Source organism: Propithecus coquereli, unplaced genomic scaffold, assembly GCF_000956105.1.
Source record: "Propithecus coquereli isolate 6110/MARCELLA unplaced genomic scaffold, Pcoq_1.0 Scaffold14, whole genome shotgun sequence".
NCBI classification, from domain to species: domain Eukaryota; kingdom Metazoa; phylum Chordata; class Mammalia; order Primates; family Indriidae; genus Propithecus; species Propithecus coquereli.
Window position 1 is genome coordinate 7,263,048 of NW_012138302.1, and position 21,421 is coordinate 7,284,468.

Consider the following 21,421-nt stretch of genomic DNA (forward strand, 5'->3'; position numbering starts at 1 on the left):
AGCTTCTTTTTTCAACCTTTCCCCCCACTTCGTTTTCTATCCCCTTTTCCCACAATCCCAAGGGCTAATTTAATGGATACCAGATTTTTAGTCTTTTCCCTTCTTCCTTCATGAAATTCTAAAATATCCTGTGAAATCTCTCTCTTAGCTTCCCCTTCTCCATTGCCACCTTTCTCATTTTAATACTGGGGGGAAAAAAAAGGAAGCAAGAAAAGAAGCAATATGTACTGAGCACCTATCATGTCCCAGATACCATGGCAGGCACCTTAATTCTTACAACAATCAAAAGTTCACTTCAACTAAGAAGCTTCCCCAAATCTTTTTGGAGCAAAGCAAAACTCAAACAAAAGGGCTAAAACAAAACCCAAACATATGTTTTAAAGGTGACAGAATTTCTGAAGAATAAGAACTGAGAGAGAAAAGGAGACCAGTATCTAGAAATGAGGGCTCTAACTTTGCCCAGAAGTGAAGTTTGTGGCCTAGGATGTCTAAAACGTGCTGCCAAATTAAAACTTGAAAGACAAAGACTCTGTTTATTGAAAAATTTATTTTAAGAGTGTCTCATAGCCTGTCAGTGAGTCAGCCGCCAAGTGTATGTGAAGAGAATGTGTCAAGAATTTGCAGGTTGGTGTGGGAGATGGGGAAGCTGGGAGGATTCACTCCTCCCCACAGCAGTGTGGAGGGAGGGGGAGCAGATTGCATGAGTAACTCTTCTCTGCGAGGTGTTGCTTACTATCCAACACCTGCTACTGGAGCTGAGAACAGAAGAGAAAAAGTGACCAGGCACCACGTTGGCTTAGGTACCTCCTTTCCCTGTAGTCCTGAGGGGTACATTCACTTCCTGCCAGTCTGCACTACTCTCAGAGATAGTCTTTCCCCTTCGAATGTCTCCTCTTCCTAGGGGCACAGTTTAGCTTAAGGGGAGAAATGGTGCACTCAGGCTGCTGAAGAATAGATGTGCCCAGTTTAATCAGGTTTTTGGGGCACTTTCAGAACTGACGCTCAGTGAAATCCATAGGGTTATGATTTTGGGGGTGTGTGCATCCTACTTTGCTAGATGGTCACTTTAGACGGAGCTTTTGGCAAGTAGGTTCTGCCCACAGAGTAGCACATGCTGAAAGGCTCACACAAGTCCTTCCATGACAGGACAAATGGAATCAGAAGTGGGTCATTGTCCTGGCTCCACTGTCTCCTAGCTATGTGGTTCTAGGAAAGTCACTTCCCTTTTTGAAACCTTAATCTTTTGTCTCTATAATGGGGATAATAATAATAATGATAGCTCTGCTTACTTCAAAAGGTTACTCCAAAAATCAAATGAGAAAATACTTTGTAATCCAGAAAATAAGAGTTTAGTTTTCAACCAAATAATGACAGCTATCATTCGTTGGGTGTTTAATGAGATCTTAAACACTTAATTTCTACACTAACAGAATTTAAAACTCAAAACAATCATATGGGGAGTGTATGTGTATGTATATAACTCTCACTATTTTACGGTAAAAAAAATAGGGCTAGAAAAATTGAATTATCAAGAAAAAGAAAGAAAGAAAAAAGAAACCAACAACAAAAATCAAATAAAACACACATACTTCTTCTAAGTGACAGAATAAAGCTTCAACCAAGATCTGAAAATAAAGGCAGTGATTTTAGCTGCTCTGCTATCTGGTCTCCAGACAGAGGGTAGCTGTTCTCACAGATGCAGGCTAATATCATTAGTAAAGGTCTTCTTCCCAGGCAGGATGAGAGAATGAGTTCAGTCTTAGTTTTACAGACACATGAACTAATAGGAAACTGGGGCAGGTCTTCAGAAGAACCAAGTTCAGCACAGTCCCACTGGACCCAGGGAGCACTGGGCCCACTTTCAAGGCTTCTGATTCCATGATGTGCGAGTATGGGTCAATCTTAGACCATCTTAAAGAGAAAATGGTCAGTAATCTTTCACTATAAACAATTCGGGATGTGGATGGTATTTGGGAGAAAGAAGAGTTTTGAAGATGGACTGGTCCAAGTTTACTCTTCTGAAACTTCAGTTTTCTCAGCTGTGAAATGGGGATAATAACACCTCAGAGGGCTCTGGAGTATTGTATTGAGTGTAGGCACAGAACCTAGCATGTGTGGGTGCTACACAATACTAATTTGGCCAGTAAGACTTTTAACTTTTCTCAAAAGACAGCAGAAAATGGAATTTTATCTGCCATTTCTCTTCAACCATGGGAGTTTTCAGCTGTGTGGGCTTCATACTGAAAGGCTCAAATCCAATTCTAACTAGGTGGGGTGCGGGGGTTGGGGGCAGGGAGATACATTTTATTTCTCTAAGGAAATCTAAGTTTCTTGCCTTTGTAACTCTCCAGCTGCTCCGTGAAATTCTGTGTGGTACCTAACCTTCTACAAGCAGGCAGCTTCTGTCAGGGTAGGCTTCAGCTAATTGAAATGCAATCTCTTTCTTTTTTCTTTTTTATTAGTACAGACGGGGGTCTTGCTCTTGCTCAGGCTGGTCTCGGACTCCTGAGCTCAAGCGATCCTCCTGCCTCCGCCTCCCCCAGTGCTAGGATTACAGGTGTGAGCCACTGCGCGCCTGACCCGAAATGCAATCTCAAGTGAGCCAGGTGTGGTGGGTAAAGACGTTACACCAGGAGGAGGCATTTCTTGGAAATGAGGGGTGAAGGCGTTACTGGCTGATCTGCCTGCAGCAGGAAAGGATTCTAATTTTATCTGCTTGGTCCAGAGAAGACAGAACTGAACATATCTCTCTTATTAGGATAGGCTAAAATTTTATCTGATTGGCACAAAGGTATAATGTACAATAACCATATCATCAGACCAAAGTTAGACATGGACAGAAAAACTATCTAGACTTTTCTGCCCTTTCTACTCTTTGGAAAATTCTTATCCTCAACTCTGTGCTCTTAAAGCCTCTTATGCAAATCCTTATGGTACTGGTATTGCACTGCACTATTAATGCTGTTGTCATCAGTACTATTATTTCTTCACGTTTCCTCTTCTAGACTTTGAACAACTTGAGGAGAGTTGTCATTCCCTGCATTTTGTAGATGTTAAGGCTATATTAAGCAATTAAGCAAACATTAAATGATTGAAGAAGGGAACTTATGAAGAGTTTTGCAGATTGCCTAAGCTTTGGTTTCTTAGGTAGAGATTCAGGAATATGACACACAGAATGGCAACAGATCAAAATGCTCTCCCACGTTCCTTGTGCACCCCCGCCCAAGGCAGACAATGAGTGCCATGCCCATAATTTAGCTATGCAGGGACCTCTCCAGATCAGCTGGCTCCCAGCACAGTGAACTGTGTGGCTTGTGCATGCATTTGTAAATTTTATGAGGCAAAGGCAATCACACTGCTTGCAAGTCAGGCAGCTAAATGATTTATTAAGCAAAGGTTACAGCACCTGTGCCTTTTTGTCAACAAATCAGACCCATGCCATACCAAGCGATTCTTCTAATAGCCCAAATTGTAATTTGGTTTTAAATAGCATTTCAGATACCACAATTCTGTTGATCCAGAACAGTGATAGATTTGGGTGGTAGGGAGGAAATGTCTGTTTTTAATATTGTTTGTGCTCATTTTTCATTTTAAAGAATTAGTCCTCATTGGAGTTCTGCAGGTTAAGCATTTTTTTTAAACCTTTTGATTAAACTACAACCTGAATCAAAATGAGTCCTTTGCTCAATCCTCCTGTGTGGGAATTTATATTTCTATTTATTACCTGATGATGAAATATTAACATTTTTCTTTAAATAAATGCCTCCTCTTAATGGCTCTTGTTTTCAGGGCTCAGATTAAGCTATGGGATGCAACTGAAGTGGCCATTGGTGTTCTGCTGTTGGAGACAATGGCATGTTCCCTATTACATTATATCATTTGGTGGGCGTGCAGGGCACATTAATAGTGTTTAAAGTTAAGTAAATACACTATACCCCAGAGGCTTTTCTATATGTTAATATCAGCTGTCATGGGATAATATTGAAAAATAAGAGATTCAGGGTGGAACGAGTGGTCATAGTTTCCCGGAATAGATGGGTGTTCTCAGGGCTGTAGGGAGATGGCCACCTCTCATGTTAATCATCAGTTACAATATGGAGAAAGAGGAGGAAATTAGAGGCAAATGATAGCAGCAAAGGTAGCAGACAAGCGAGGCAGAAGAATGGGACAGAAAACTCAGCAGCAATGTCTGAACAAAGCCGAAAGCGAGGATGAGATATACAGTGCAATTGGAAGGCAGTTTTAAAGAAAACTAGCTCCAGGCACGGCTAAAGAGAAGGCAATTCTGCCTTGGTGAAGGGAGGAATTCTCTGGAGAAAAAAGTAGACTAGAAGGGAAAGAGGAGGAAAAATGGCTTTCAATTATCCATGTTATCTTTCCCCACCAATCATTACAGATGATGAATAGGTGCAATAAAAGCCAATATTCAATTTTTCCAATTTACATGGAAAGAAGGCCGTAATATATTGTTAAGGGGAAGAACAGCAGGCTACCAAACAGTGTATATAATATGATCTCATTTTTTGCAATATATTTATATGCATAGAAATGGTCTGGATGGATTTATATAGAAATGTTAACAGTAGGACTACAAGTGATTTTTATTATTTTTCTCATCTGTATTTTCCACAATTAACATGTATCATGAATGTAATAAGAAAAAGTCATCATTTTTAAGCTTCCTTTTGAATCACTTAGATTCAATCAATGTGTACAGAGTACCCACTATGTGCTAGGCATGAGAATTAGTGCTTTTCTCACCAGTCAGCACACAATTACAGTGGATTTTGTCCATAAGCAGTCTACTTTTACAGAATTTTAGACTCTTGGAGGCGAAAGGGCCTTTAGAGCTTATTAAATGATTATATTTTAAAAATTTTGGTGAAATACACGTAGCACAAAATTTACTATCTTAATCATTTTTAAATGTACGGTTCAGTGGTATTCAATACATTTACATTGTTGTGCAACCATTACCACCATCCATCTCCAGAATTCTTTTCATCTAGCAAAACTGAACTCTATACCCATTAAATGCCAACTCCCCATTCCACCCTCCCCCCAAGCCCCTGGCAACCACCATTCTACCTTCGGTTTCTATGAATTTGACTACTTTAGGTACCTCATGCAAGTAGAATTATATAGTTTTTATTTTGTTGTGACTGGCTTATTTCACTTAGCATAATACCTTCAAGATTCATCCATGTTGTGGCATATGTCAGAATTTTCTTCCTTTTTAAGGATGAATAATATTCCATTATTTCACATTTTGTTTATCCATTCATCTGTCAGTGGACCCTGGGTTGCTTCCATCTTTTGGCTATTGTGGAGAATGCTGCTACAAACATGAATATACAACTATCTCTTTGTGACCTTGCTTTCAATTCGTTTGGGTATATACTAATGATTAGATTTTAATACAGTGTCAGGGATAAAAGCAGGGAATACACCGGTAGTACTCCTGAGAACTGAGCATCAGTCTCTGAATATCTCCAGAGAAAAGTGCTTACCAGCTCATGAGGCAGTACTGCATGCTGGTTAGAGAGCACTGGCCTAGGAGTCAGACAGAACTGGGTGCAATTTCTTGCTCCACTCCTTATTTTTATATGGCCTCGGGAAAATCACCAGTCTCCTTAGGTCTCAGCTTCCATTTTGGAGATCTATCCTATTGGGTGGCTGTAAAGATCAGCTGGATAACATACCTAATGTACTTAGTATATAGGAAATACTCAATAGAGGCTTCATACAATCAAATGACTCTTTTTCTTAAAAAAAGACTTATGATAAGCCAAAAGCTGCCTACTTATAACTTCTATGCATTAGTTCAATTTCTAATTGCTAGAAAAAATCGAGACCATATCTATTTTGTTTTCTATAGGATGGTGTTCAGGCATCTTAAGAGATTTCCATTGGAAAATGGTCTTTGGTAGAAAGGAAGGCCATTTTATTTTGCATTTGTTTATGGATTTATGTGCAAGATACTGCTTTTGTATTTAAAAAGCTTAAGTATCTGCTTGGGTGACTTTTCAACTTTTATTTCTTCACAGGTAGAAAGCAAAATTTTGTTTTCCCAGAAAACTTTTCCTATAATTCAATTTATATAAATTTCATGCCTTATAACAAAGGTACCAATACAGAAAAATGCAACTTTGCCTAGGAAATCACTCATCTGCAGACCATGTACAAATTATGTTTTTAAAAATTCCTGCTCTGAACTAATGTATTTTTTAAGCTCTATTTTTTCTTATCCATGTCTATATATATTTAAGACTTTAAATGGTTCCACAAAGTAGTTCCTTTTTTAAAGAAAGAGTTAATACATACACTTTAAAATTAAATATTTAGAGCTATAATTTTTACATTTCAGGATATCTTTTTTTTTCCTTTGGGGGAAAAAATGACAACTCTATTAGCACAGTTTCTCATAAGACAATTGGGAATGGCTTTCCTCAAGCCAAAAGTGGCAGGTGCCACTGTGGCAAGAAACATTTAAGCTGTTGTCCCCATGATGCCAAATATTTAACGGAAACCAAAAAAATTCGGTTCCAGATGCCAATATTGGGTCTACATGACATCATTTGTCCAGATGCGTGGAAAATCTGGATTTTTAAGAATTGAATTTTTGTGGTCAGCAGCATGAAGACTCAGTTTCTGGGTTAAATAAGGCATCTGTGTGACAAAGCCATATTGGAATACAATACATTTTGATTACAGAGAAATAAATCAAATGGAACACAGGACACAATTTCGGTGCCATGAATCACAGCTTATATAAAAATACTATGTAAAATACAAACAGGACATTTCAAAGCTGCACAGTTAAGGTTCTTAAAGAAGCAACTTGAGCACATGAGTGCTTGGGGAAAGCAATCGTCCGATATAGAGGCACAGTCCCCAGTTCTCCCCTCTCATTGTGCTTGAACACTTAAGCCAAATGTACGAAATTAAATCATATTCTTCTACTTTAATGCTTTTAAGGTAATTATGCAACTTCAAATTCACCAGGAAAGTATTTGAACATTTGAAGGTATGAGGAGATAAGCAAATATCTGGAAGAATTTTATAGGAGGTACTGAATAGGAGATTTTAATCCCAGACCCCAGGTGCAAGCCAGGTTATGAAGAAACAGCAGAGGTGGGAAATTCAAGAGTTAACCTGCTTCCTCCCCCTACCACTCCCCCTCTCCTCCCAGCTGCCTCCTCCACTGATGCTATGCTGTACTTTCTGTGACCCTGCTTCAGTGTAAGGAAGGCTTCGGATGCAATGCAGTTTAACCTGTGCTGTCGACACAGCAATAAACTAAAGCCCTTCACAGAGGGAGCAAATGGACCCAGGAAGACAAATCCATCCCATTCATAAGCACCTGGCCACAGTTTTACAAACAGAGATGAATAGTTACAAATCAGGCATCTGGAGATTACACACCTAGGCATATGCACAAAATTGCTCAGAGAATTTTTTCAAACATCATGCTAAGAACCTTACAGAGAAAATACTTTCCTTATGTCAATTATGGTAAAATATGGTCATGTTCTAATTAGGAAATCAGAGAGTAGTTTCTTTCAAAACTTGAATCTAATTCTATTTCACAAACCTCTAAATACCTCTACACATACTCCCTTTGAACTCAAAAGTCTTTCATTGTTTTTCAATGTACAGTGGCCATTCCAAAACTTTTCAAAGAGGTTTCTTCTTGACTTAGACTAGCACAAAACACAACTGTCTATGGACAGACAAGCTCTAGATGTCCTGACATTCCTCTTCTCTCAATCACCTACCTCAAATATGACATTATATTCACACACACCCCTCCCACCCACTGCATCTTCCTTCCCAGGGGCAGCAGTAACCATTAACAAACACTTCCTATTTCTGGACAAATACTAGCAACTTAAGAGGGCACATAAACCCTTTTTTTCTCTCTTTCTTTAAGAAAGCTTGCCAGGTTCGTGGGGACTCTATAACAAACACAGAGGAGTGGCTGGTCACCCCATTCCCAGCATATAGTCTGATGTCGCCGGCCACCAGATACTACTTTCCAGCTTCTGTAGGGGCCCTGCTTCTGTCTGCTTGCACTTAAAGGGGCATGAATTCCTAGAAGAGGGAACACACACTATCGTCTAACAGTGGGAAACTTTTCTTGCCATAGGAAAAGCAGTTCCAGCACAGAAGCCCCCTTTCTTCTACCCCTTAGTACAAGAAGCAAAAATTGCAGACAACGTTTTCTATGATTTCTGAGAACACATGAGAGTGTGGCTGGTGAGGTCAGGAGGAAAGGGGACTGGACAGGGGCTGGGAAACGCGGCCTTTTGTGCCAAAAGACAAGTTAAAATGCACCCGATGAATAATACAAGCTGCACCACATACAGAAAAGATGAGAGCGGCCCACCTGTGTCTGTTGAGGGATATTTACAAAGCTTGGATCCCGTGGTCCAACACTGACGAATCGGTTTGCGGGGGAGGTGCTGGGTGTCGAGTAGGCTGTGAAGGGAAGGGACACATGCGTTCAGGAAGCGGCACGAGATTGCACACACAAACAACACCAAAACACACAGTCTCCGAGCCTATGCAGCTGATTAACAGGGAAATGTGCAAACACTGTAGCTAGCAAAGGGGTCTGGCTAGCAAGGGCATTTTAGACAGTCAAGAGAAGGGCATGAGATTGGCTTCCAAAGACTGTAGGGATAAAACAATGTCAAATCAGTGCTCAGACGAGCTATTTTCTCTTTCCATCATACAAATTAGAACATGCAGGACATTTGCAAAGTATACTTTCTGGGTTAAACATGAGCTCTGGGGTCAGAAAGAGATATCCTAGTCTTTAGACTAAAGCACAGGAAGACAGAAATCAGGTAGGAAGGGGAAGAAAGCAGTTCATTTTACAACCTTGCTTTGCACATTGTTACACTCCTAAAAATCATGGAACGATCCTGTGCCTCTGTACCTAGAGAGCGAACAGTCTTTATAGAAGGAATTACTGGGTTCTCCAGGAAGAAGGTGGAAAACTGTTTAGGACAAGCTGTCTTTGTAGGCCCTGTAGAGTGTCTAGAATATTTATGATGAACAAAATATGCTTAAAATATTCACATTTGTCATCTCCCCATTCTAGAACCTTTCTGTTCAGACACAAACTATTAAGACCCTGTGTAAACCAAGATATCACAGGTCCCACACTTAGGCTTACTATCCTTTTCGCAGCACATGGAAATTTTGTTGTCAGTTTTTCTGTTTGTATTTAAGAACTTCACTCTACTTTAGTGAGGAAAAATTCAGTGGCTTTGGTGTTTCGTTGGCTCACAAATCCAAATGTACATTCTGTTTTTTTGGCATCCTGCAATTCACTTCTTTACCTCAAACTCCAAGGATTTATTCATATTCTCTCTTTGTACTAGAATCTTTAGATTATTGCTTAAAATAATGTCAAATTTCTTAACAATTATAAAAGGCCTAAGTTTTTCGAACTAACTCTAGACATACACTGTCTAAAAGACAAAAGGGATTTCCAATTTTTAAAAACATATTAATTGAGGGAACTATATAAATCCTGCCAGATTTTTTTTCCTTATTGACATCATCTGTTCCTCTTCCTTTGATTTTCTGTTTTACAGAAAACTGCTCATACTTTTTGCTTCCCTTGTTAAACACATCTAGAGATAAAATTTCCACCATCTGGCCCAAGTCCTGTTGGTTGTCTTCGGTAAGAGCTAAGCCACCCAAACAGATCTGTGACGGTCACGTGCATGTGGATGTGGCCGTGTGAAACCAGCACTGAACAAAGATGAGCATGAGGGTCTCTGATGTGTTTTAAATAGGAAACTTTTTATTGTAATTGTATTTGTTGTAGGAGGATTTATCCAGTAATGACTTTATCTAAAATGATCCAAGTCAATATGATGTATTGTACCATCTAATAACGTGAATCTACTCATTTCACCCCTGGCTTATCCTATGTCTGAACAGATTTGAGAACAACCTCTGTATTTAGCCATTCTATGTGTACCTCCCACTCATTGATATGGTGAAAACTGATTTTTTTTTAAAAAGCTCAGTAAAACATTCACTATTAGTTGTTTCATTCAGCCTATGCCTTTACTTTGCTAGCTTTAAGAAATACCAACATAAAGTTATATATTGAAAATGCTGGAGTATAATTACCTGGTAGTGTACAAAAAGGATGTGAAGAGATGAGAGGAAGGTAGTAGGTGAATTAACCTGTTGAACCTGTTAGCGGTTAGGGAGAAAAGTGTTCTTTCACACATAAATAGGTAGGGTAGGGTGAGAAGAAACAAAAAGGAATGAAGGTATGTTAAGGTCCAGAGGCTGAGTGACAACAGACAATGCGGTGTGAGTCCATGGTTTGATGGTCCAGGTAGAACAGTGTGCACTGGCCTGCTGCTCATCACAGACACATAGCAGGACTTCCTACGACATTTTGACCATACTGGTGACATCATAAATAGGCATGCTAACTGATCCGAGCATACGAGCCATTTTGGGAGAACGTTTTTTGTGACGATAGCTCTCCGTTGACTAGAGCAAACTTACTTCATCGGGAAAAGTATTTCTATTACACTGCATTATCTGTTTTTGCTTGACCTAAATTTTGCCATTTTGAAGAAGGTTTAGCATACAAATAACTTAGCTACTCCAAATTACTATAAGGCTAATAAAAGGATATTTTCTTTTTTTCAGTCATGGGATAAAATTTGCAATCTTACTTTCAGAATATCCCAAAAAGCCTTTAATGCTCTCAAGAGCTACTAAAACTTTTCCAAGGTTTATTCTGGTTTTAAAAAAGAGAACAATGGTGAGAGAGGTGGTAGTGTGTTTGCATTTAAAAAAATATATTACAACTACAAAAGTCTGGGAATCTTTGAGTACCCAAGTCATAGAATGGGACAAATGGTGCCTAGGGAAATTTATTCTATAGAAAGTGAGCTTCTGGGAAAAGTCAAGGACACAGGAAAAAGAAGGGAAGGAAGAAAGAAATTCTGACTCATACTCCATTATTATAGTAGGATAATCACCTAAAACAGGATGTACTTCCAGAAATGAAGAATGACACAAATTGAATTTGATTTTCCCAAAGAAACAGTGGAATAAGTGAGTTATACTGTTGAACAAAACCTCAACTGAAACTTTTTATTAAAACAACCACATATACCATCGTGAATCAATCATACATGCACAGTTAAGAGCTTTCAACATGAATATAAAATCAGGTAAAGGGGCAATGTGGTAATTAATTATAAATAACCATGTTTACTATGATATTACATCACATTCATATCTTTCTTAATTATAATTCTTGCCTTATTTACAACAGCAATAATCAAATGCTGTAGGAAGAGCTATGGGAAATCATGAAATCCAGGAAGTAGTTTTCTGGAGAGATTATTGTAGACCTTTTTGAGAATTCCAGAGGGGAGATTCAGGGGTGTTTGATGACTTTTTGATAAATTCAACAGTGAAATCAATTTGGCTATATAATCTCATTGTAAAAAGCCTTATGGTAAACATGAGTATTAGAAATAAAATTATTGATTATTAGTCTGCTTCTGAAATAGAAAGTGTTTGCTGTTAGCAGCCATTTTACCTATGTTAGCAATATCACTATGGACCATTTTTCCAATGTTATGGAAGAACATTCCTACAAGGAGCTTCTACCAATTCTTATTTGCACTAATCTGACTATATTTTTCCTCTCTCTAATGTATTTCTTCCCATTATCCAAGCATCTTAGTGTGGCCTTCACCATGGCAGTAAGTATCAAAATCCCAAACCAGAATTTGATCCCATATCCAGAAACACATTCTTCTGTGTCACCCCCACGTTATATGCATCGTTAATTCTATAATCCTTCACTTAGGCAACGCAAATCTTGCTTCTGTAAGATCAGTAGGGGGAATGGTTCAAGAACAGTTCTCTCTTTATAAACAATAGTTTTACAGAGCCTCTGAGGATGCTGGAATCTATGTCTAGGGGCATTGTGGGGTGGAGAGGGAGAGTAGGGAGATCCCCCATCAGCACTGCTCTTTACAATGCTGCAGGTGTCCTTGGGACGACTCAGTAGCCTCTGTGTCCTCAGAAAAGGATGTAGCTGACTGCCTGCTAGCCAAACAGAATTCTAGTTTTTGTTGTTCCTAGGGTGGGTGTCAGTTTCTTTTTTTCTTTTTCTGAATAGGAAGGAAGGAATAAGGGATATATCTGGATAAAGGAATCATGGCATTTCCAGATGAATTAGTTTTGAGTCTGTAACAGTCTTCACTTAGCAATTATGCCTGAGCATGGTGTTAAGAATGTGGTCAAACTGTTTTGAATGAAGATGCTTAGTGATTTCCTGTCTTTGGGAAAAATACGACTAGAGAAGATATTAAAATATTTGTACCAATGTGAGTTGACTGTTTCTTTTTTTTTTTTTTTTTTTTTGAGATAGAGTTTCACTCTGTTGCCCAGGCTAGAGTGCCATGGCATAAGCCTAGCTCACAGCAACCTCAAACTCCTGGGCTCAAGCGATCCTCCTGCCTCAGCCTCCCAAGTAGCTGGGACTACAGGCATGCGCCACCATGCCCGGCTAATTTTTTCTATATATATTTTTAGTTGTCCAGATAATTTCTTTCTATTTTTAGTAGAGATGGGGTCTCACCCTTGCTCAGGCTGGTCTTGAACTCCTGACCTTGAGCGATCCACCCACCTCAGCCTTCCAGAGTGCTAGGATTACAGGAGTGAGCCACCACGCTCGGCCCAACTGTTTCTTTAAACTATATTAATAAAATCACCTGAATCTGACATACTAGAAAACATGAGTCTATACTGTTTGTTTTGAAAGCAGGCAGATAGTTTCAAGGTTTAGTTCAAATTTAGCGCCACTGAAATATGTATAATCACAAAAAGGCAGAAAAGGAAGAAAATCAGACAGATTTCTGTGAAGACAGCGAATGTGTAAGGAGAGCTGTTCTTTGAAGAAAGACCCCTCCATGTGTCTACATGGTGCCCAGAGGCAGGCCAAGTGGCCTGTTTCACCTGAGGCTGACCTGCCTGAGTGATGGCCACTCCTCTGGCCATGGCTAGGGGGAAAATGAGCACGGTGAGGCACCTTGGCAGAAAAGATAAGGTAAGAGACCAAGTGAGCTTTGAGGTTCTGAATTTACCTCCAGACACAGGACGTGATGAAGTTCCCTAAACCCTGGCAGCGTGTTCTACAAACTGCTGCAAAGTATGAAGAGAAATTTGTCTTTTGTTTTATCAAAGACCCCAATTGTGTGAAAGTAGCAAACATTCACCCCTTTCTTTATTCCCAAACTCTCCCAAGTCAAGCCTCTGGAGTGCACCAAAGAAAGATATTTTAATATATTCATATTCTCCTCCTGCCAAAAAATACTTATTTCAGCACTTGCTATATGCTGGGCTCCATACTGAACATTGTAGAGGAGAGTGGACACACTGCTATCCTCAAAATGTTGGCATCTTATGGGGAGAGACACATATAGAAAATGAAAATATGAGTGCCTAAAAGTAACATAAATAAAACTCTGTGTGGTGTTAAAGGATAGGAAAGTGACATTGGCAGTAGGAACAGGAAAAGCTTTACAGAGGAGGAGAGATGGCTTTTGGGATGGGCTGTGTGGGTTGACAGGTTCCAATGCACTGGGGTCACAGAGGAAGTGGCACAAGGGAGAGCAGAGGCAGGGAATAGAGCCACCAATTGCTGAGGGAAGGGAGAAAAAGGGAACTTGCAAATGACATTTTGCTAGACGGCAAGGGAAAGTAAAATTTTAAGGATCAGAGACCTGAATGTTTCAAAATGGAGGGGAAGAAGCCTGTGGAATTTATTTTCTTTTAGGAGGAAGAAATAACTTATAAAATAAACAAAGATACCAAATTTCAGTTCTAAACACCATTAATACAACTAGACATCCTCACACAATAAACCTTTCCCTTCTTATCTCAAGCCTTGTTTTCATAAACGCAGACATATTTACATGTGTGTGGGTTTCCCTCAGAAAATGACTAGTCAAAAATTCACTTTCATTCAAAATAGACTTATTGTGATTCTACTACCTGTTCAGAATGTGTTAGTTATTAGACAAAAGTAATCAAAACAAGTTCAGGAACACAGACTTAAACTGAACCCTGGGTATTCGAATTGCAGTTTTATTAAACGTTTAGCAGTGACACCTGACAGCGAAGGAATGTGTATTCACAGTTGCAAACTGAAACAGCGAGATGACTAAATACCTGATTGAGATAGTTTCCTGGATCTTGTAACTGTGTTATCGTGTTATTTCAAAAAACAAAACAAAAACCAAAAAAACAGAAAAAAGCCCTGGGAGAAAACTTTCACTTTTAAAAAATACAGAAACCATTAGAAAACAGATTGGCTAATTTCTAAGTGAAACCATTACAATTGAACTCATTTCGGAATTTGAACAGCACTATTTCTTGCAAGCTCACAAAACAAATGCTGGAGAATACTGGAGTTTTTCTCCTTCAAAGGAATCAATCGGTATTGACAAGTTTACAGGGCCCGAGTTAGTATTATTAATATCATTATATAGGTAAGGAAACACATAGCCCTTTTAAAGCCTTTTAAAATAAACAGCCTTTGCTTACACACGATCCATTATTCAGAGATTCAGAAATCCCCACATGATGAAATGGATGTTGTAGTTTTCATCTAGGGGTTTAGAATATAACCACACTGAATTTCTATTATTTTGATCACATCTGTACAGTCAGTTACCTCATTCTATTATCTCTGCAAATCTTTTGTCTTTACAAACAAGTTACCAACAACAACAAAAAACCCACAGCCCTCAGGGCATGAAATTAAAGCCTTCTTATCGCTAGTAAATTATTACAGAACAACATACCCACAAGCTTCCTTTCTGAAAAGCTAATGAATTCTAACTTTAATATATTAGCGTTACTTAATATGCATGCTAACAATTTGCATGACATGTCTAATGTGCCAATAGTTCACAAAAAACACAAAAAGAATCAACTTGTCCAGATGGCTTTGCTCTGTTGGTATTTCTATTTGTATTAAGCATCCTCCGGGAGGTAAGGGCTCAAGCTGTATCAGAATTTGGGGTAAAACATGTAGAAAGGACAAGACAATTCACATGCACACAGAGAGAAGAAGATCAGAGCAACCTTAAACTGGAGATGCTTTGACATTATGTTACCAAAATCTGTGCAATAAGGAGGCACTTTATAATGTGTGTTTCCTGTATACAGTCTATTTAAACTGCCTAAAACATTCTTTTTTCCTAGTAGTTTTTTAAAGGATAAGAACAGAGCTTTGTTTCAGCTCATTTAAATTTGTTTCTGATAGCTAACCCAAATTCTATGACTGTCATTTATTTTTATGTGTATGCTGTGTGTTGTTCAATTGATAGAACATATTTATTGATCAGAAGCAACCACGTAGACGGGTAGGCACAGGTGAAAGTTATATTAAATACCTAGAGGAAATAAACCCTGGATTCAGCTGGGGTTTGCTAAAAAAAGAAACTTAGATCAATATATCGGATTGCTCCCTCTTGAAAGGCTTCTGCAGCCTCTCAAAAGGCAGTGTAACTCTGGAAATCTGCTTCTGGGAATTTATCCTCCACAAATACTCAAAATACAGATAAAGATTTATGCTCCAAGATGTTCACTACATCATTACTTATGAGAGCAACAAATTGGAACCAACATATCAGTTAATGCTTCATCCATACACTGGAATATTCTGCAGCCATTAATAATGTTTAAAAATAATAGTTAATGATATCACATGTTTATAATATGAAATAAAATGAAGATCAGTTTACAAAATTATATATATGTATATACACATATATAACGATCAATAATGATGAAAATATGCACATAAAATGGAAAATATGTGTTTACCAAAATAAACACAAACAGAACATAAAAATCCCAAATAATATTTTTTTTGAGGCAGTGCAATGTAGTTAATAGAATATGAATTTAAACAACAGAAAATCCTGGATTGAATCTATTTAATCTCTTACTGTTACTAGAAATGTGATCTTGGCAAACCAGTTAATCTACCCGAACTTCTCTACATAAAAGAGTCCAGCTTAATGAACATTATTTGCTCCAATTCCCCTAGCCCTTCGCCTAAGGCTTTACTCCTCTGTGAATGTCCATCAGGCTACTCTCACCACAGCAACAGTCCCAAGAGTGATCCCTATGGAGAGACTTCTAGAACAAGATGGAAATCCCCAGAATTCCACAGGCTTTATATTAAAACCATTGAAGAAAAATGCTAAAATTATCTAATCAGAGAGTATTGATTCTAAAATCTGATTGGGGGGCATTATGCCCCCAGGATATCTGCCTTCCACCAATTAAAAGAGATAATACTGAATTCTCTCAAGGGTTACTGTTATGGTCAGACACGTAAGCCATTTTCAAGGGCGTCAATTGGCACAACCTTTCTGAAAAGCAATTTGGTAAAGTGTACCAGGAGAATGTTCACACTGTATTGGTAATTCCAATGCTAGAAATCTATCCTCAGGAAATTACTAGACTTGGGAATAAAAATAAACATCTAAGGCTATACTTGAGTATATTCCATAGGTTGGGACAAAAGTTAATGCTCTCTTGTAGGAAAATAGGTGAAAATTATTCAAAATCATATTTCCTAACTTTTTTATGAGTAAAAGATATAAAATGCTAATGAAGAAAATAGCATACTGAATATTATATTCAGTATGATCACAATCACCGTGTGTGTGTATATATATATATACATACACACAAATATACACAAACATATGCACTAGAAAACAAGATGGGGAAATAAGACCAAATGTTAATAGTCGATCATGGGAGAATATAATTTTCTTTTTTATACTTTTCTATATTTTCCAAATTTCCTACAATGCCATATATTACTTTTATAAAGAGAGTCTTAAAACTCATCTGTCATCTGAAATAGTAAAAAACTAAGGCTAATACAATCCATGACTGGGTTAGGATAATCCAAATGAGTGGACTCATCCAATGTTCTCTTTTGTCACTTCTTTGTAATGCTCATCTCTTACTCTATTTTTCCCTGCTCTGTTTTCTGTGTTTTTCGTCTAATTCAGTGTACCCAGGATGGTGTTATTCTTGAAATAATATAAATGTTTTTTATGGAGTGTTTCAGAAAGGAGAGCTGTATGATATTACACGTGTAAACATAATACATGTCCTTGTAGAGTAGAAAGCGCTGGGCTTTGGAGTCCAACAGACCTAGGTTGGAACCTCGGCTCAGTTTCATCTTCCTTAAAAAAGAGCTAACAACTCCAATTTTGCAGATTTATAATAACAAATGCAACTAAGGTAATGCTTATAAAAATACTTATCGAAATGCCTGACTTTCAATAATTCTTTTTCTTTTCACTTTGCAGATTTAAGTAGCAAAAAAATTAGACTGTACATAAAATAAAACATGCTCTAAAAAGTATTTATAGCAAATTATGATACAAGATAGTACATGCACATTTGTATTCAATGGGTTCCTAAAGCAGAACCTGTGACCAAGTAATGGCTACTGCAAATGAAAATGCTAATCTTGCGCTGAACTCCACATTCTCTGTCAGGGGAGAAGAATATTATTCTCTACCAGAAAGATCACACATTTTGGCTATGACACCAACAGTTCTGGATAGTATAGCTAAAGGCTTAGATGTATAAAAATTGCCAAAGATTTTTTGAATACTCCTATGTGTATGTGGCTTTGTTTACGGTTGTGATGGAAGTGTAAACAAAATTATTACATTGTTAGACAAATGTTTTAAAAAAAATAAATTATATTTAATATAAAAGGAGGATTTAATGATATCTTTCATTCTCATTGAATAAGGCACCAAAGAGCTGTTCCCCAATAACCTTGTCCTCTTCCCTGGGTAACCACTATTAGCAGTTTCTATCCTTCTACATACAGTCAAATGTGTACATGCGTCCCCTCGCCCCCTGGGAGCATTCTATACACGTTTCTTAGCACTCTCCTTTGCTGACTTAACATACTTAACATAGCTCAAAGATTATTCCGTGAAATCACACAGACCTGTCTCTTTATATTTTTAAACGGTTCCTAATGTAGAACACTCACACTGTGGGTGTTTAGATTATTACCAATTTTTTATTATAGTTAATGTTGCAATGAATACTTTATGTACAGTTTTGTTCATATGTCCAACTATATGCATGACTTACATTCAAAATTTATATATTTTATGTATGTATAAAATTTAAATATAAACATTTAATATTTATATGTTGTAAAAGTTATTATATACATTTAAATTATATACATAAAAAACTAAATTGTCCTCTGAAGAGGTTGAACTGATTTACAGTCCTCTAATAGTACAGGAGAGTGCCTGTTCCCCACACGATTACCAATATTGTGTTAAGACACTTTCTGATCTTTGCTAATCTAATAGATAAAAGTATCATTCCAGTTTTAATTCGTGTGAGATGTCTTTCAAATGTTTTCCTTTTTTCCCTCTGTTTCTATCCTTTTCTTCTCTTTTTATTGGATTGTTGGTTTTCCTTACTGACTTTTAAAAACTATTTATATATTAGATAATTTAGCTTTGTCACGTGTGTTGCCAATTTTTTTCCCACTTTATCTTTTGTTTTTGACTTTGTTTACCGTGTTTTGTTTCCATGCATAAATTTTGGAGACTTTAGCATAGTTTTTCCTTTCACGGATACTGGTTTTTTTTTTATTATTTAGAAAGGCCTCCTTCCCTCCAATATTATTAAGAAACTTGCCCTACATTTTCTTGTGGTATTTTATGGCTTAACATTTTTATGTTATATTTTTTGTTCCAGCTGAAATTTATTGTGATGTAAGGAATTTTATTTTTCCAGACTGCTAATCTGTTATCCCAACACACTTTATTGACTAATCCCTTTTCCTACTCTAATATGAAATGCCACCATTATCACAGACTAAAATGTATTTCAGTCTCTTTCATAATCCCGCAATTCAAAATTAAATATATATGAAAAATTAAAATATAATGGGGATAGCAGCAGTGTTGATGGAGGAATTAAAATCAATGTGGAACCAGAGAAAAGCAAAACAAATGCCCTGGCACTAAGTGACATTAGACATTAACTTCAGAGTAGGTAGGAACGATGAGGGAGTTCTTTGGAATTGTTCTGTATCCTGTCTGTGGTGCTGGGTTATAAGAATCTATTATGTTATAAAACTCATTGAACTATATACCAAATAGTGAATTTTATTCAATGTAAAATTTAAAAATTTTAAAAAAAGGATAATAGAATAGTCTGAGCATCAGAAATGAAAAAATGTTTTGTGAAAGGAAGCCACTAACTCATTTTTTTTCATTCTTATAGTCTATAAGAATGAATAGTGGACTATAAAGAAATGCAGTCCCCCAAATCTTCTAGTCTCTTCCTTTCCCTGCTATTAAGACATACTCTCAGGAAAAGAAACAAATTCATACTAAAGTGTAACAGACTATTAACATCTTCCTCTCTGTTTCTCCCATACAGTTTTCACTGCAAAAAAATGGAAGCTTTGGGCTAAACCAAAGATACTCATGCTATGGCCAAGCCTATGAACTCCAGGTTCAAGGTGCCTGGGTATGATATATGACTGTGCTACACCTGGCTGAGTGACCTTGAATAAGTGACCTTCTCTCCCTAGGTCTTGTCTTTCTCAATTAGGGTAACATAAAATTTACTTCATAGGATTATTGTGAGGATGAAATGAGATAATACATAAAAAATTTTTAAATATGCCTGTACTTTGTTATTGTTGTTAATTTCAGACAGAGGCAGGCAGTTGTGGCTTCCCCAGAATCAGAAATCTGGTCACATTGTTTTGTGATTTGTTCCCTTACAGTATGAGGTGTAGAAAGGGCACAGGAAAGCCTGTGTTTGAGTCCTTACCAACTTACTCTGGGAGTATAATCTTAGGGAAAGTAACCTCCACTTTCTAATCTCAGTTTCCTTGTCTATAAAATCCTGACTTCACAGGAGTCTTGGGAAGATGGAATGAGATCACGTATATGTATAAAGAGCTTTGCTAACCAAAAAGCATGCAACATAAGTTAATTATTACACTAGAGATTTTTCATCCCAGTCATAGATTATTGTTACGTTCTTGGTTAACAAGTTCATATTCATTCATATAATGAATATATACAAGATTCATGGAAGATATAAAAATAAATAATGAAAGTAAATTGTGATTACATGCTTCTATTTTAATAGAATTCTAGTTTTAAAAAATCAAAAGTCATAGTAAAAAAGGCATGGAGAAAAGTGTTTATGAGTCTTTTATGCATGTTTAAATTGAGTTTTTGTGTTCCTAATTAATTAAAAAGGAAAATATGCATGTTTTATCTTCCATCATAATTCAAAAGTGTTTTCTTTTTGTTTCAACTATATTTCTAGGCTATGATGCCAATCTTCATTTTTCTTTTCTGGAAAAGTCCATTTTTACAGTATGAGCTAGGTACCAAACCACTACATAAAAATTGGATCTCATAGCACAATTAACAAAAAGAATAGTATATTTTTAATTACCATAGTACGAATAGATCCAAACATGATGAATAGATCCAAACGAATAGATCCAAACATTTCTCCTGTGCTTGAGCTGCCATCCTTAGGACTTCTAGGTCTGTTCATTCACTGTATTACATGTTTGAAAAGGAGTCCCTTCCCAATTAATGAGATGATGCCCATGGAAAAACCCAGTATCCTCCAAAGAGCTGCAATAGGCAGGATGTCGTTGTGAATGGTCTCAGTGGTAGGATGTCTACTAGGCATCTCAAACATAATCTGGTCAAACCAAACTTCTGACCTCCACCCCTCACCCAGAACTGCTCTTCCTTGTGGTCTTCCCATCTCAGCTGATGGCAACTCCAACTTCTAGCTGCTCAGGTCAAAAACTCAGGAGTCTTCATTGATTTCTCTCATTTTTTTCTCAACCCACATCTAATGTGTCAGCTCTACCTTTCAAATACATCTGGAACCCACCTACTTCTCACCACCCCTATTGACCTCATGTTGGTGCAGGTGACTAACGACTCTCTCATCTGGATGACTGCGATAGTGACCCTCACCCCCGGCCCCAGCCCTGACCAACCCCACTTGTTTTATTGTTCACTAACTTACTAATTTACCTATATTCTGATTATTGTTGGTCCCCTCCCACCAGAATGCAGAGGGCAGGGGATTTTGTCTGTTTTGTTCACTTTTCTATCCCTTGTGCCCAGAATAGCAGCTGGCATGCAGAAGACATTCATTTTATTTATCGATAGAAACCCCTTCTTAACTGGTCTCTCTGCTTTAATTCTTTAATGCTTTAATTCTTGCCCCTGGCAATCTATTTCCAACAAAGCCTTTAGAGTGTTTCTGTTAAAATCTAGGT

General features: G+C 37.5%; 1 protein-coding gene across 4 annotated transcripts in view; it reads right to left on the reverse strand.

Moving 5' to 3' along the window:
• NFIA (nuclear factor I/A) overlaps positions 1-21,421 on the reverse strand; it is a 369,436-nt gene that overhangs the window by 23,132 nt on the left and 324,883 nt on the right. For 2 of the 4 annotated variants that reach the window (XM_012639454.1, XM_012639452.1), the window contains one exon: positions 8,390-8,481. The exons of the other annotated variants lie outside the window; for them this stretch is intronic. In XM_012639454.1, coding sequence (XP_012494908.1) covers positions 8,390-8,481 — 92 coding nt within the window. The remainder of the gene's footprint in view (positions 1-8,389; positions 8,482-21,421) is intronic. 4 annotated transcript variants of the gene reach the window in all.